The sequence below is a fragment of the Camelus ferus genome, chromosome 9, assembly GCF_009834535.1.
Source record: "Camelus ferus isolate YT-003-E chromosome 9, BCGSAC_Cfer_1.0, whole genome shotgun sequence".
In the NCBI taxonomy this organism is placed as follows: domain Eukaryota; kingdom Metazoa; phylum Chordata; class Mammalia; order Artiodactyla; family Camelidae; genus Camelus; species Camelus ferus.
Window position 1 is genome coordinate 49,394,903 of NC_045704.1, and position 17,770 is coordinate 49,412,672.

The 17,770-nt window shown below is 44.1% G+C and overlaps 1 protein-coding gene across 1 annotated transcript in view; it reads right to left on the reverse strand.

Annotated features, from left to right (window-relative positions):
* Window positions 1-13,542, reverse strand: part of FA2H (fatty acid 2-hydroxylase) — a 47,559-nt gene extending 34,017 nt beyond the window's left edge. Inside the window, exon 1 of the mRNA XM_032486743.1 lies at window positions 13,132-13,542. Coding sequence (XP_032342634.1) covers window positions 13,132-13,542 — 411 coding nt within the window. The remainder of the gene's footprint in view (window positions 1-13,131) is intronic.
* Between the last annotated feature and the right edge of the window lie 4,228 nt (window positions 13,543-17,770).

Below are 17,770 nucleotides of genomic sequence, written 5' to 3' on the forward strand. Positions count from 1 at the left end.
TCTAAGAATAAAATCTAAACCCCTTACACTGACCCATGAGCCCCATGGAAGCAGGACTACTGCTTACTGCCCCACTTCACCCCACACTACGCTCCCCCTCACCCACCATGCTCCAGCAACACCAGAGCCTCCTTTTGGCTTCTTGATGTCACCAAGTCCTGTCATACCCCAAGACTTTTGCACTTGCTATTCTTCTGTCTAGAATGCTTTTTTTTTACCCAGTTCTTCTTATGATAGTTCCTTTTCATTCATCAAATATCAATTTCCCAGAGAAGACACTTCCCTGACACCCCCACCAGACACTTCAGCTATTACTCTGTCATAGCCCCCTGTCCTAAAATATATTTTTCTACCTATCTATCTAAAATATATTCTGTTAGAGCTCTTGCCACCACCTGTAATTGTCCTATTTCTCTCCCTCCCTCCAGTGGCAGGTACACCTCATGAGGGCAGCGACCAGTTGTCTTTTCCTCCCCAGCATTGAGCTCAGTCGAGCCATGAGAAAACATCTACTATTTTTGCAGTTGAATAGAGAAAAGAATGGTGGGGAGAAGGAGACAGCCCTGCCAGCCCCTGGGACCACTGGGGCCGTCGCCTGTCTCATCTTTGGAGACCATCCATCCCTGACCAGGGGAAGTGTCCCTGGTCCAGTGCTATACCTGCCCAGGTGAAGACGGAATGAAGGCAGCAGGTTGGTGCAGACCCCACATGCCCTAGCTGGGGGAAGATGTGACTCTGAGAAACTGAATGTCACCACTCTCCAGCTCCTCCAGGGAGTAAGTGGCTTTGCCCAAGAGAGACTGAACACATAGCAAGCAACTTGGCTTCTACAAACATCCATCTCTTACCACCTAACAGGAATCTACCTTTTCTGAGCAGAAGCTGGGCCTGAAGAAGCTCATAATAATCTGATTTTAGTTTAATCTATATGTTCCATTCTACACGTGTCACATGATCTCACTGTAGCCACACAAAATCTTGTTGGGATGCAGGGGATAAGGAAACTAAGGTGAGGAGAAGTTTACTGACTCACCTGAGGCCACAGAGCTGATGAAACGCAGAGCCAGACCCAGAGCTACAGACCCCCCAGCTCCTTCTCTTTCCTGAAGGGGGACAGGGTGGGCTGCCCGTTCAACACCCACCGTACAACTAACTCCTCTGCACTGAGCTCCACACTGGGAGCCTGGGGATGCAGACTCTTTACTAATCCCAAGAGATCTACCTACTGAGCCACTGTCAGTGTCTCCAGTTTCTCTGTCTCCATTTTCCCTCTACCCTTAGGGTTACAGACTACAGTGCTTCTGAGGCACACAGAGTGCTTGTTAAAAGTACAGATTCTGAGGTCTTGCCTCCAGAGATTCTGATTTTGTAGATTTGGGGAATGGCTCAAGAATGTGAAAAAAAAATTATATATATATCCTTATGCTAATTAATTCTTTAATTTAGTTACACATATTTTTTTTCACCCAAATGAAACATTAAATTTTTCACACAAGTTTTAAATATTAGAATCTCTGTTGCTACTGGAGCCATTTTTCTGAAATATAACCCAGTTCTCCAGTGTCTATCACACTAACTTCCATCTTGGTTATCTGAGTGGTGGAAATTGTTTAATGGTTTCTGTATTGGGAGGAACAATATCTATTTGCATCCCACCCCTGCCAAATTCATGCCCAACCCTGTGAATGTGACTTTATTTGGAAATAGTGTCTTTGCACAGATCAAATTAAGATCAAGTCATAACTGGGTTAGGGTGAGCTTTCAACCCAATATAACTGGTGTCTTCACAAGAAGAGGGGAAATTCGGAGACACAGATGCAGAGACACAGGGAAGAATGCCCTTGTGCAGATGAAGGCTGAGACTGGAGTGATGTATCTACAAGCAAGGGTTGCCAGCCCCACCAGAAGCTAGGAAAGAGGCAAGGAACAGACTCTCCCTTAGTGCCTCCAGAAGGAACCAACCTTGTCAACAACTTGATTTCAGACTTCTAGCATCTAGAACTGTAAGCATAAGTTTCTGTTGTTTTAAGTACCCAGTTTGTGGTACTTTGTTACTGCTCTAGGAAACTAATATAGTAGCCCTAGAAGTATGATGTCTTGCTGCATGTAACCATTCATATGCTATTACTTTTTTATTTTCCCACTCATGCTTTAAGAACATATTTGTGAGTGATGTCCAGTGTAACTACTCAGTATTTTTCCAACATTTTCTTCAAAAAAAATTTAAACATACAGCCAAGGTGAAAGAATCTCACTGTGAATACCTTTATCACTACTACCTATATCCTACCATTCATAGTCCACTATTTCTTTTTAAAAGCAAGTTTTAAAGGCTGCTATACACCAATGTCTCACTGTTGCAATCATGAGGTCATATCCTTAGAAGCAATTGCTAAATATGTGTTAAATTTATTTACCTCTTTTAAAATTTTGGGTATAAACTTCATATGGTAAAAAATTACCAGTCTTAAGTGTATTGTTTGATATGTTTTGACAGTTCTATTTCTCCTTGTAGCCAATGCTCACATCAAGATGTAGAACATTTCCATCATCCCAGAAAGTCCCAGGAATCTATTTTTATAAGCTCCTCATTTGATTTTGATGAAAGGAAGGTGGAGAGGTATCCAGTTCTCTTGACCAGAGGAACAAGAAGTTTTAGATTTACAGGGCTTTGAGAGGCACCAGGTTCCCTGCCAACAGACATGGCTCCCTCCCAGCTGTCCTGGCCTCTGGCTGTTCCCACACACAGGGACCTGTAGGTCCCTCCTCCAACCACAGGCTGTGAACACAGTGCAGGAAAGGTACATAGGACCACCCAACCCCCTAGGCTAGTTCCAGCAGCAAGGCTTCTTCCTTCACACCCTTTCCAATCCCTGCCTTCCCTGCTGAAATCACTACCACTCCGCAACCACTTGTACACCCATGGTGCACCACCACCACCACACCACTTCCCCACAGGCTTGCAGACTGGGGTCTAGAGCCTGTATGGGCTTCTCTGAGCTGCTTCCTCCCTACTCCAGCCAAATGACCGCGGGGTCAGGGCAGGCTGGACAGCCACAGCTCCTGAAAGTCAGACTTGACTTGTTTCCCCAAGGCCAGCATGGCCCGTGTCCTTTGCTTTCTCTGCTGGAGCTGGTGGGAGCAGAATGCTGGCTAGAATAGAACAGAAGGAGAAAAGGGAGAAAAAAAAAAACCTAATGGTTAAAACTTAATTAAAAAATGAGTGATCTCATTAGTATAGAATAGAGTCCAAGAATAGACCAAAATATATCTGTGAATGATTGATGTGTGATAAAGGTGTTTTTTAAATTTTAATCAGTGGGAAAAGATATATTATTCCATAATCTACTGGGATAACCAGTTGGTCATTTGGAAAAATATAAATTTAAAATAATCTCTAGTTTATTCTTTATACAAAAAAAGGGGGGATATTTCAGGTAGATAAATCATTTTAGCAAAAACAAACAACAACAGAAACATTAAGCATAAGAACAATGAGCAGAATACTAAAATATTTTTGCTTTTATGTATAAAGTCATAATATAGACATAGTCTTTCTAAGAATGATAAAACGATATATTTTACTACATGTAAATTTAAGGATTTCAATGGAGAAAAAACCATTAAACAAGCCAAAAGACACATGAGAACTAGAAGACAAATAGTAATATGCACAATGGGAAATGGGCTAATATTCTTTATAGATAAGGAGTGATGCAAATCAGTAAGAAAAAGATCAACTATCCAACAAAAAGATGGACAAAGAATCCGAACAGGCAGTTTACCAAAAAGGTGCAAATAATTTAGAAATGTATGAAAAGATGTTTACTCTCTCATACTTCATGTGAATGAAAACTTAGACAGGGAGCAATTGTTTTTAGCTATTGGCAAAGATTAAAAATACTGGGAATACATAGCATTGGTGAGGGTGTGAAGAAACAGGCATTCTTACATACTTTGGGAGGGAGTTTAAATTGGTACAAACTTTTTAGAGGGCAATCTGGCAGTATCCACTCAAAATACAAAATGGTTATCATTTTGATCCAGAAACTTCAAATCCACGACTCAAAGTGACAAATTTATTTACACATGTGTACAAAATGATTATGTAAGGTTGCTACTTGCAGCACTGATAGAATAGGAAAAAAAATCAGTAGGGATAGCTATTTAAAAGAATGCAGCAAACCTTTACTGCTGACATGGAAGGAAGTACAAAATATGTTATTAGGTGAAAAAAAGCAGCAAGTTGCCAAGCAGTGGGTCTTATGTGACTCCTTCATGTGGGAAATAGAGTGATATAAGTGTTTTTGAGGCTGCATATGAAATTGTTGATAGTGTTTACACAGGGACTGGGCTGGGAGGGGCACTCAATTTTTTTTTTGCACACTCCTTTCAACTATTTAAATTTTTGTATGAACTATGTTTGTGTGTAATTATGAGGACAGAAAAGGAGGGATAAAGTGATGGTTGGGGTTACTATCATCTGAGAATATACAGTGTAATAAAACAAGCTGATTGCAAAGTGAGGTTGAAAATCAATGCAAAAACTTAGAAAATTTCATGAAGTCAATGAAAGTGATAGAAAACTGTTTTAGTTACAACTCTATTGCCAAATAAGGAGCTGGCAAAGTTAGGTAGGACGTTTAACACTGAAACACAGGCAATCAACAAAGGATGAGGCCCTTCAAAAGAGAATGATTTGTGGGGAGGGTATTGCTCAGTGGTGGAATGCATACTTAGCATGCATGAGGTCCTGGGTTCAATCCTCAGTACCTCCACTAAAAATAAACTTAAAAATCTAGTTACCTTCTCCCTAAAAAGTTAAAAATAAAAAGAAAATGACTTGTTTAACAAAGGCTTAAGAGAGATCCATTACCCATCTTGCTAAAATGACCCTCTTTATGGTCATGCTGTGAATAGCCAATGCAAAGTTTATAATGTCACACTGTGCTTTCATACGTTTTGTCAGAAAAACCGCATGTGTGCAAAAACACCACTACTTAATTTATTATTTGCTCAACTTAAGAATCAGCTTAGCAAGTGCTACCTTAATTTTGCTGTCAGATTAAAATAAACTGAAAAAAAAACTTTTTAGTTTCATCTCTAAAGATAATCAATTTCTCTCTCCCAACCCCTTGCCCCATTTTCTATGAAATTTTGGTCTTCATTTAAAGTAGATTCACTTTAAGTGATCTTTAACCCTAGGAGTCAGGGACTTTCCTACTCAGGTTCAAGGAACAACTGAATTTTCACAGCACCCTGCCTCCAATCTGCATAAGCTATTACCCTTGGCACTGCAAAGGGTCTTGCCTGGGACAAGAGGAAGCAACTGCAAAATTGGGTTGGTCTGGCCTTTTCCCTGGCTTGAGGGGTATACAGGATTGTGGAAGCCATATTCAGCCAAATGTAACCTCTCATTCCTCATGGCAGCCAGTCTCCAAGTGTGAGCCTTAAAATGACTTAAAAATTTGAGAACTTTCTTTGATCTTTGTGGATAAATGATGCTCATTTCATAGACTTTCATTATAACATAAGACTAGGGGCTATTTACTAGCAACTAAGTGGGTTATTATGGACTACTAACATTTGGCATTTATAAAACAAAACTAGCCATTATTAGAGATGCCTAAAAACTCCTATTCCATTTTCCAGTGGGAAACCAGAGCATCACACAGGGCTAAGCTATGTTGAAAAGCTTCTACTGAGCACAGAGGAATGTGCAGAACTAGCATTCTACTCCTTTTAAATTCTATTTTTTCTAAAGGAGAAATTATGACTAATTCACTTAGGTAATCATCAGCCAAATTTGTCACAGATTGTACGGTTCATTCTAAGTGTGTAGCCACACGTACTTGCATCAGTGGAATTTTTGGCTACTAGTTTTCCTATTACAAGACCTTAAAACATTCTGTATGCATCGCAGTTCAAATATGTTAAAACAAATCCTCCCAGATTTGCTTACCTGGTACCACTACTTAAACACCTTGCAATAAAACAAACTACTGGATATAACAAAAGAGAAGCAGAGTCATAGGTACAGAGAACAAACTCGTGGCTACCAGGGGTGGGGGGGAGGGCAGTACAGGGGTAGGGGATTAAGAGTACAAACTATTATATATAAAATAAGCTATTGTACAACACAGGGAATATATCCAATATTTTGTAATACTGGTAAATGCAAAGCAATCTTTAAAAATTGTATAAAAAAAAAGAAGTAGATATAGAGGAAAAAATAAACACCTTGCAATATACTATGAAGGTAAGAAAACAAAGTATTTGAATAACTATGTTTTAGGGCAATGCTTCACAACAACAACTCTGAATATTTCTCGTTGATAAACTTTATGAGTGTTGCTAGTATCAAGTTCGTCACTCTCTAATGTTATTATGACTGAGCTTGTTTTCCCCTGGAGGGCAAGAACAAATGGAGAGAGAGATGTCAGAGTCATCGCCCATCTTAGATAAGCAGCAATTAGAGAAGATTGAGGATCACTGTTCAGAGACTACCAGCTAGAGAATTTTGCATGGAAAAAAAAAAAAAAAACCCTAAAAATCCAGGGAACCTAGGTCCTGCCTATTCACATCGTCCAGACATTTACAGACACATGGGGACGGGTCACAGCCCTGAGAGCAATGAGGGCTCTCAATTGACATTTTCTATGGTTACTTTCATGTCTACTCTTTCAGAGACTCAGGGGCAAAGGTGAATGGCAGTAGCCTGGCGTGGAAGATGTTTTGCCAACTCTTTCTGACTATGAATAACTGAGGGCAAAGGCAGAAATGAGTGACTCATTTGATAGTCCTCCATCCTTTCCATCAACTCCCAACCCTTTTAGCTAACAAAGAAAAAACTGGAGAGAAGTTTTTTGTTTTGTTTTTTTTTTTTTACATTTTACTGCTTGAAGTATCTTGTGTGCACTAATATTACCAGTTTCCTTTTAAACTCAGCACACATCTCAGTTTTCCAAGCACATTCACTCATTTATTCAGACATTTATGACTTCCTGTTGGCATGCACCAGTGTGCTAGTGTCTCCTAGGGAAACCCAGATGAATCAGACAATTCCAGTCTTCACAGAGTTTACAGTTGAGTAGAGAAGATAAGACACTTGTGAAAATACAGTGAATAAGGAAGAAAATTATGAATGCTGTAATGTAGGTATAGGCCAAGTGCTCTGAGAGTCTGGAAGAAGGAAAAAACCAATTCTGGATGGGGAGGTGAGGAGAATCTCTGTAGAAGGAATAGTGCTTGAGCTGGATATAAAGGATGCCGCAATTGGGAGCCACTGAAGATTTAGGAAAACCGTTGTAACATAACCAAGTGCTCTTAGGAAAGGCTCCCAGGCAATGGGCTACAGGAGGCATTAGCAGGGAGAGACCTGCCCAGGAGACTGTTGCAATAACCAGGATAATGGGGCTCTGGCCAAACTAGGGTAGTAGTGGGTAGATGTTCCCGAAGGAAGACTAAGGAGGCTCATGAGGATCGGCGTGGGGTCTGTCCAAACCACCAGTTCTGCCTTCTCCAGTTATTCCCCGTTTCCCCTCTACGGCCTCTGGATTCCGTAGGTCAGAGCAAGCAATGGACATAGCTGCTGTTAAGAGTGAGAAAAACACAGATTATCTCCCAGACGTAGTACTGAGTGAAAAGCTGTACAGCAGAGCACACATCTGTGATTCCATCTAAGTTTGTGCACTTTTCTAGCAAATGAGGAGCAAGAGAAACTAGCAGTAGAGACTCAGAAGTAACAACCAGGGGAACAAGGGGTGAAGAAGGCGGGATAAGGCACCCCCTTCCCCAAATCTACCTTCCAGTACCTGGAACCTGTGACTATGTTACCTGACGTGGCAAAAAGGATTCTGCAGATGTGATTAAATTAAAAACTCTGAGATGAGGAGATGGTCCTGGATTATCCAGGTGGGCTCAGTGTAATCAGAAGTGTCCTTATAAGTGAAAGATGGAGGCAGGAGAATCAGAGAGAGAGAACCAGAAGTGGCAGGAAAGCAGAGGTCAGAGCAATGTGACTGCTGGCTGGGGGCCAGGAGCCAAGGAACGCAGGCACTGGCTAAAAGCTGGAGAAGGCAAGGAAACAGATTCTCCCCTAGAGCCTCCAGAAGGAAGGCTGCCCTGCCAATTCATTTCTGACTTCTGACCTCCAGAACGGTAAGCGAATACATCTGTGTTGCTTTACACCCCAGTGTTTGCAGTAATTTGTTATAGCAGCAATAGAAAATGAATGCAGGTGGAAAACCAAAGGGGTATGGTGTCCGGAAGCCCCGTGAAGACAGTGTATCAAGGAGCAGGGGCAGTGATCATCGTGTCAGGAGTTGCTGCTGAGCTGGGTGAGTTAATGTGAGAACTGACTACAGGCTTTAATGAGGTGAAGGTCCTGACAACACCATTCAGGGCAGTTTCAGAAAGAGAGAGGGAGGGAGGGAAGAAGGGAGGAAGGAAGGGAGGGAGGAAGGAAGAAAGAAAGGAAGGAAGAAAGGAAGGAAGGGAGGGAGAAAGGAAGGGAGGGAGGGAGGAAGGATGTTGCTCAGGCATCAATTTGGGTTCTTTCCCAGGAATGGTTCCAGAAATGATTACTCTCAGGGATTCCTATCTGTTTCTTCATATCTCCCCCAGAGAGTCCTAATTTCCGACCTTCCCCCTAGTTGGGGTCTCCAAGCCCCTTTATTCACTGAATGCTGGGGTAACCCCAGGGAGCACCCTAGAGCCTGTGTTCATCCGGTGTCACACGGGACCACAGTGTCCTGGCCCTCTGCCAGCTGGCCCTAGCTCCATCCCCCAGGTGAGACTTGTCTGGCACCACAGCAGGCAGAGCCCAGAAGTCCTTGGCAGATGGCAAACCACAGTGGCTGCTGACTGACCAGGCAGGCCCAGTGAGGAGGCCCTCTTGTAGGCTAAGCAGATCTCCACCCCATTCAGTTAGCAGACTTCTCAGAGCCACTCCGCTCTGCAGGCAGGGGCAGTTTGGCAAGTTCCCCAAACATCAGCTTGTACCTGAATTCTCAGTTCAGGCTGGCATTCCGAGCTGGTCTTTGCTCAGGCTGTTCCAGAGCCTGGGGTGGGGTGGGAACCCTGACTCTTCCTGCACTTACATCTCCTCCCTATGATCCATCCCTCTTTAATCACTCAAGCCCTGAAGCTCTGTGTAGCCAGACCCGAAAGCCTGGCAGAACCACACGCTGCGGAATCTGTGGACTTGCCTGCCACTCAGAGATAGAGACACCTTGTGGGATCAGGACTTGGCACCCAGAGTTATGCAGACACCAGGGTTATCCTAGCAACACTGGCCGGGGAGCCAAGGCTTGCCTCCCACCAGGGTCTTCTCAAACAGAGGGCTTTTCTCCAGGGGCGTGGTCAGATGTCTGCCCACAGGAGGACCTCCTGAGGTCTGAGTGGGTGAGATGGGGGAAGTATGAGCTGTCCTTTCACAGTTATTTTCCTCTTGGTGGCAGGTTTGGAGTGAGGAAAGAATTTCAGTTGGACTGCAATGAAAGTTATAGCTCTCTCACCAGAAAAAAATGCACAATTTTCATCTTTCATCAATCCCAGAAGATGATCCACAGAATACCAGGGTTAAGAAGCTCTGCTTCTTATGTCTTCCAAAGTGTGATATTTACTCCACTGATGGTGCCCAAGGTGATTTTAGGGGATAGGAGAAGGAGCATTTCTTTTAATAGCTCTGTATTTATTTTTAAAGAGCATGTAAAACCTGTGATTTCACTCATATCATTGCCTAGGGTGAGTAAATGGTAAAATAAAAAGTGAGTTCACTTAAGCATATATATTAAATAGCTCAAATGGTATGCCAGTTTGGAAAAAACCTGGGACAGTGACTCAAGGATGACCTAAGTCTGAGAAACAGTATCTACAGGCTTGGAAGGAGGTTTGGACCCAAAGTTCTTTCCTTTCCTATTTCTTAAAAAAAAAGAAAAAAGAAAAAGAAAAAAAAAAGCTGGTTGCCACTCAATCAAAAGACTTCATGCCCCACTAACAACTGAGCTTGGAGTGAGGAGCCCTGAGGGCTGGGTGGGAAGAGGGCCTGGCTTTCCTGCTCAGCCATCACTGATTCCCTTGCTCAAGGCAGGCATCGTGACTTCCTCAAGTCCAAGGCTACAACAGACCTTGTCTCGTCTTCACAGTATGTTGGTTCAAACAAGTTTGACTTGTTTCATGTATGTGTGCTTTCGTGTGAGTGTGAATGTGTGTGTAAGTGTGTACACAGGGGGTATGGCAAAGTGGGGAATAGGGAAAACCAAAGGGGCTGGGCCAGATCCCTGGGGTTTCAAGGCAGGGCTCCCACAGGCTCCCCACTCTCCCCACGAGGGACTTGAGGAGGGGCAGCGCTAGGACAGGAGCCGCAAACAAAACTGGTTAATGACACTCCCCTTCCTCATCAACGCCCCTCCTGGTCCTCACATTACCGGAGTCCGGTTCTAACCTCAACAGTGTCAGCCTTCTGGTCCAGCAGGAGGAGAGGAAGGAGGTGGAGAAGGCGGCATGGGAGCTGCTAACTAAGGGCCTAACTAGAGAGAAGAACAGCAATGTCTTATCTCCATTCAGGTCTTAAGAAGAGGGCTTCTCTCTGAAAGGATACTTCCCTCCAGATTTCTCCTCTGACTACATCTGTCTCCCAACATAAAGGCCACCCTACACTCATTCCTAGAATAGAAATCTGCAGACAGAAGCTGACAAGCAACTGGAGTACTGGGTGACTATGGCCATTAGTCAAGTTAGGGCCTTGGGTTTTAACTGTGGGGTTAGTTTTTAGTTTTTTTTCTGACATCCTCAGGTTGGGGCCCAGGTATAAGGATGCCTGAAACTTGGCCACACTAGGACACGTGCTGTAACAGGTGAGTGCAGGGGTAGGAAAGCAATTTAGACTCAGTGTTCTCTGAGGGTAAGCTAAGACCAAGCAAAACAGAGCCAAATCAAACCACAGTGCTGGGTGGTCAACAGAGCTGGGAGGTGGAGCATCCAGGGCAGCTGGCCAGATGCTGGGAGGAGAAACCACACCTAAGGCTCCTGTTTATAGGACACAGTTACAACGCAGGAAGGTCCTATGAGCCATCACAAGCCTGAAGTCTCTAGTATTCCAGCCCCCACCTCTCATTTCCTGCACTCAGCTTCAGTGATATCTACAGCTAAACCGTCTGCCCCTTCAGCATGACCTGACACCAAACATCAGCTTCCAAAATTACACTGGGGTCCCATTGCAGAATGCTGAGTCCTGGCACTTTACCTATGAAATCTCCCACATTCAACCTTCCGTCCCCTTGGTCACCACCACCGTTACCTCTCACCTGGGCTATGGGCTAGCCTCCTGCCTGGTCTCATCATGCCCCTTGGGCCGCCTCCACTCCTTCTCAGCAGTACAGGGAGGGTGCTCTTCCACAGATGCAAATCTGACCACGCCACACCCCTGCTCAAATCCGTTCCCTGGCTTCCCGTTGTTCTTAGCATCAAGTCCCAAATCCTGACTGTAGCCTGGCAGGCCCTGCATGCTGCGGCGCCGGCTGATCTCCAGCCTCCTTCCATTTTCATTTCCTTCCCCACCAGCCTCTAGTCACACTGGTTTTTTATTTTTGTCCCTTGACTATGCCAAGTCCTTTCAGAGCATTCACACAGTCTGTTCCCTCTATCTGGAATCTTCTCACCACATGTCACCTGGCTAAAGCCCTATCAGTTGATTAGCTCTGAATGTAAATGTCACTTTCTCCAGAAAGCTCTCTATGAACCCCTCTTGTCCAGATTCATCCTCTGATAGCACCGGGTAACTGAAGAATTACTGTGCAGTTAGTAGGTTCCCTCATCAGCCTGTTAGGTCCATGAAGACCATATCGATTTTGTCCATTGGTACCTCCTCAGTGCCCAGCTCAGTGCTGCCAATCATTAAGGGACCAAGTGAGTGAGTGGATAAACGATTTAAGAATTAGGCAAGATGGCCCAGTGAGGAGCCACCTGAAACAGTGACAGGCAAGTCCTTTCATCCAAAGACCTAAAAGCACTTGCTAGGGCCATCTTGAAAGCAAGAGCTAGAAGCAGGGAACAACTCTTGGTTTATGTCCAAGCTTGATGGCCTGCTGTCACCAGTCCTACAGCTGGGCCTGGGGAAGGCCCAAAGAGTTGATTGCCTCTGGCCCAAGGCTACCTGGAGCCCTATAGATAGGGCCATCTCCCATGCTCAGAGATCCTTGAAATGGAGACAGCATTGATTTTGGAGTCAGATACACTTGACTTTTCCTCAGAATAGCTGTGTAACCTCAGACAAATTACAGAGCCTCCTTGAGCCTCGGTTTCCATATCCTGAAATAAGCATTACAAAACCTTTCCCACGATCAGTCAGAGGCTTAAATATCATAATGAGCCTGCAGTGCACAGCAGCACGCAGCTCAAAGTACAACTCCCTTCTCCCCAACAAAACTGGCTTACCCTTGTCATGTGGCTCTTCTGGACACCCAAGCCAGCATGCGAGACAAGGAATAAAGGGGTATCTGACATGGGCCACCCAAGACACTGCCCAAACCCCTCCACTCACAGGGAAAGCACTACTACAAGACTAGGGTGGGACCAGGAAATGCAAGCTAGCTGAGAAGGGTGACTGATCTGTGCCATTTGGAAGCAGGAGTAAGGTGAGATGGTGAGGGGAGGACAGGTGAGCTTGGAAGCTATTATTCAAACAGAAATGGAAGAGTAGTTGGGAAGAGGAAGAGAATGATAAGGGAAACAGGAAGGAAAGACTGGGTGTGTGAGGGGCTGGGAAAAGGTGATCCGAGTTGTCAGATGGCCCAGGCTGTAACAGAAACAAGTAGGAAGGAGGAAGTATCTTGGAAGGTGGGAGCAGTAGCAGACAGAAGACGGTCAGAGGAAATGCTGGAGAGGAAGGTCAAACTCCTTGTTTGGGGGCGGGGAGCTTGGGGGGAGGTAGTGGCAGGTAGTGACCTGTAACCTGAAGAAAAGAGAGGCAAAGCGAAGGTGAGGGTGGAGGCTGTCACCTTGGGTCCTCCCGGAGGGCAGGTGAACTGGGCTTGAGGGGAGTAGAGAGCTGGGGGAGGGGGAGCGGGGAGTGGAGAGTTGGAGGTGGGGGAGGGAAGTGGGAGGGTGCGACCCCACTCCCCACTGCACCTGAGGGTCTCCTTGCAGGTCGCCCACGTAGTACTGCTCAAGCCAGAGGCGCGCGTTGGCCGAGTGCCGGTGCGGTGGCCCGTCCAGGTCGGCGCTAACATCCTGGCCAGCCCTTGCCCTCAGCAGCTGCTCGCCCCCTGGGTGGTGCCGCACGAAGCCGGTGAGGTCGTAGAGGCGGGCCCCGCAGCGTACCCAGCAGGCGCCGGCCGCCAGGCGCCGCTGGACCTCGGCGGTTGAGAAGGAGGCGGCGGGCGGCGGAGCGGGGGCCATGGCGGGAGACCAGAGCTCGCAGCTCGAAGCCCGGGCGTCTGCTCGGCGGCCGCCCAGCGCGCCTCTAACATTCCCTCGGCGGCGGCCGCCTGGATGGGCCAGCCGCCACCGCACCTGCTCATTTGCATGCTGCACTCCCATTGGCCGCTCCGCTGGACGTGCCCGTGCCCGGAGGGACCCTCTTCCCCATTGGCCAGCAGGAATCCCGGTGACCCGAAGCGGGCGGGCCAGGCAATACCGGCCCTCGGCCAGGTGGCCCTGGGTAGGTAGAGAGCGCGCCTGACTGACGTGTAGCAGGAGAGCAAAGGGGGCGGGCAGATGCAGGTGTAGCAAGCCTTACTGTCGCCGGTGGCAGTCTGGACGGACGTCCTTGGTGGCCTGATCGCCACTGGAACAACTCTTCGGCTGTCGCCTTATGGGAGAAACTTGCAGTTTCACCTCTCAGGCTCCAGCAGCGGGTGAACAGTGGGGGAGGCAGGGTGAGGACTAGAGTAAGGCAAGTGAGACACTGGCCTCTGGCGCCCCCAAACTCAGTAATCACAATATATAATATTTTAATGTAATATATTTTAAAAATCATGTTGCACACAGAACGATGTGAATGTGCTTAATGCCACTGAACTGTACATTTTTAAATGGTTAAAATGGTAAATTTTATATTCTGGGTATATTTTGCCACAATAAAAATGTAGATAATAAATAATTTTTAAAAACAGGAATATTGGCAAACCATAGCCTGGGCTGACCACCTGATTTTGTAAGTAAAGTTTTTCTGGAACCAGGACTAATGAGGCGAGTGAGGTAGGCTGGCAAAAGTGAAAGGTTGGATCTTGTGTTTAACACTTTTAAGTTTTGGTATTTTGTTCATCCTGGATTTGGGGGGGGGGGCATTAGTTTTGAATTTTTAAAATATTGCATTAAAGTATTCTTTATCTTGATTACTGAGTTTCTTGGTGCACCCTTAAATTCTGTGTGCAAAGAGACTGCCTCCATTGCCTCACTCTAGTCTCACCTACTGGGGAGGACCCTGAATCACAGAGAATCCTGTAGCCATTACAGAAGGGGAAATAGGGACCTAAAGAAGTAAAGCCTGGTGGTCATGCTGGATGGAAGGGAAGACTGAGTGTGCTCTTCCACTTCTGTTTACAACAGGGAAGAACTGCACACAATTTTAAACTGCCCAGAAACTGGGGATCTCACCTGAACTCATGATTTGTAATAAAAGGATCCTGGTACTGAGGCTGCCCCATCTAGGTGGACTTGGTCTCTCTTAGAAAAAGGTATTTTCAGGTTCACCCCTGTTTATGCTCTTCTAGGGTTAGGCATCTCTGCTGGGCTAGTGCTGTGAGGTCAGGAGAGTTATTCCTTCCAAGCCTTCCCTGGCTCACCCTCAGGGAGTAGGCTAAAATTTGGCTGAGTCTGTGGGTTGGCTATGGAACTGCTGGCCAACAGGCCTGAAGGCCTTAGGTCACTATTGTTGCTTTTCTCAAGTAGTGAATACATAGTCACCCTCACCCCACTTCCACACCTACTCTGTTCCAAATACCTGGCATGTGCAAAAGCATTCAAGCACACACTCAAAGGTGTCCTCAGATCCTTGCTAATGACAATATCTGCAGGACAACCCCATTTGGAATTCCACTTCTAGAAATCTGATTTTTGGATTACTGTATAAAGAATGTGCAGGGGAGGAAAAATAATTTTCCTTCTACCCTTCTAGGTTCTGGGCTGAGATACCCCCTGTAATAAAATAGAGGTTAACAGGAGAAAAACAAATTTAGTTCCATATGCACAAGGGAGCCAAAGCTATGAGACCCAAAGAAGTGACCATGACAGGCAGCATTTATACCTTTTAGACAAAGAAACAATAAATTTGTGAAGAATTGATAGGACAAAGAAGTTTGGGCTTGGGGTAGTAAATGAGTAAAGAAGTAACATGGTTTGTTTATATAGCCTTCTAGGCCCTGAATTCCTTATTTCTGGTGATAAGGATGTCTCTCTGTCTCTGGGGAAGGGCACCTTTCACATGGGAGATGTATTTCCTCCTCTTAAGGGGACAAAGGAGAGTCAGAGTGTTTTTCTTGCACTGCTTCTTAAGTAACTTAATTCAAAATAATCAATATGCCAAAGTGGCAAATTTAGGGTGACCTGCCCTTGAACCCCATGAGTTCCCTCCTATGAAACTTCCATGGTAATTTCACAGTCTAGAAGCTGAGTTGGTAGACTATTCCATATCTCATTGAACTAGTCTCTCGGTCCAGAAAATAGGTCAGTCTAATTAAACAGTTGTGTCCAATTTCAGGAGGTGTTTTTGTAGGTGGGCTTCCCAAATTAGGCCTATATGGTGTAAGCAATCAGGTATTTAATAAGAGGCATTCCTATGGAAACAAAAGAATAGGAAAGGTTAATGGTTGGAGTAGATTAATCCAGTCTGATTCTTGAGGGCAGCCAGTTGAACATTTCTAGATGTTGGGCTTAAAACACCTTCAGATGGAATAAAAGTAGGCAGTGGCAATCTGACAGATTTTCTGGTTTGCAGTTTGAATGTCTCGAGTGATCTTTCTCAGTGGCCCATACAGCAACAGGCATGAAAATTGTCCATATATGAGCTGTTGTAGTGATTTCTCTGAAGTTTATTTCAAATAGGGAAGAACAGAGAATCCTGTAGCCATTACAGAAGGGGAAATAGGGACCTAAAGAAGTAAAGCCTGGTGGTCATGCTGGATCGAAGGGAAGAGTGTGCTCTTCCACTTTTGTTTACAACAGGGAAGAAATGCACATAACTTTAAACTGCCCAGCAACTGGGGATCTCACTTGAACTCATGCTATAGCCAACTTTAGCTTACATGACTTCAGAAAAAGGGAAGTTTTAGTTCTCAAGGAGAAGGGTGGGAGAAAAACTGGAAATGTTACTTTGGAGAGGTGTAAGCCAAATACTAGAGGAAACTAGAAGAATTCAATATCCAGTCCAGTTTACAGGTAGAAAACAAAACCTCAAAGACAATTAACAGCACTAGAATATAATATCCATAAGGGTATTTTTTTATATTAATATTATATATAATATAATTAATTATATATTATATATTATATATATTAATATTATATATAATATAATTAATATTAATATATTAATATTAATATCCATAACATGATTTTTTTCTCTATAATTATCCCCATTTTTATCAAAGATAACCATAGCAAGACTAAATTGTTTGCAAAGTAAGTCTACTTCCAATAAACTTGGCTTGATTACTTACATAAGCACAGCAAGAATAGTGATTAAACATTCAGACTCTTTTGAAGTTTGCTTTGCTGGAACGTTTCATAAGGAATCTCAGATGGAACTCGTAAAAGCTTTCCAAGGACTCATCACCAGACATTGCCAGTAATAATACCTATAGACTTAGGTAAATTCCTCTTTTACAAGGTCCTTAAAATATGTGAAGGTTCATGAGACTGCCAGGAAGTGACCTTCCTTACTTACCTGGTAAAGCTGCTTGGAAATCTGTAAGCAAGGTACCAGGCCAATACTTCCAAGGGGCTTTATTGGCTCCATAAAGTCAGTCTTAGTTCCTTAAAGCTGTCTGGTTATACCTGAGTCTATGTACACCTCTCAAATACGATATTCCAGTCAAAGCCTTGGTAATATACCAATGTTTCCAACTGTGTCCTATTACAGGAGAACAGATTCTTATTGAATTTATGCAAATAACTATATTGCCATAAAAATAAGAATTCTCACTCTCACTAACAGTTTCCAAATTCTGGAGGGATCAGGCAGGAAGAAAAAAATAAATGTTTTAATTCTGCTTACAAAGATATAATTGACCAAATTGCTATAAGTCATCATTAGCGTAAGAGGAAAAGTCTTTTTATATTCAGTTCAGTTTGATGATCTTAAAGTTATCAGAAACCTGTGTTCTAGAGTACTTGTCAGAGTCCTTTCCATGAGTCTCTCCGAAGAAGAAACACTTACACAGGAATATTTTTGTAAGAGCATCAGGGTAAAATAATTACAGTCTGTAAATGATAAAAGACTTAAAAATGGCTTGGTAAAGATCTGGCTAGAGTTCATTATAATGCAATTGCCAAGGAAATTTGGTTATTTCTGTGACATACAATATTTTAAGATAATAACTAGAATTATGACTGATAAATGGGGCGTATCAGAATTTTATATAATTTCTAGAACACTTCTATTAATAATATTCACTCACACAATATAACCTAAGAAGATTTACCATCACTTATTTGACAATGTTTCCCATGTAATTTAACATACCAAATAAGCTTAATTAGTGTAAAATTGCTCCTCCTCCTTCTTCTTCTCCTCCTCCTTCTTCTTCTCCTCCTCCTTCTTCTTCAA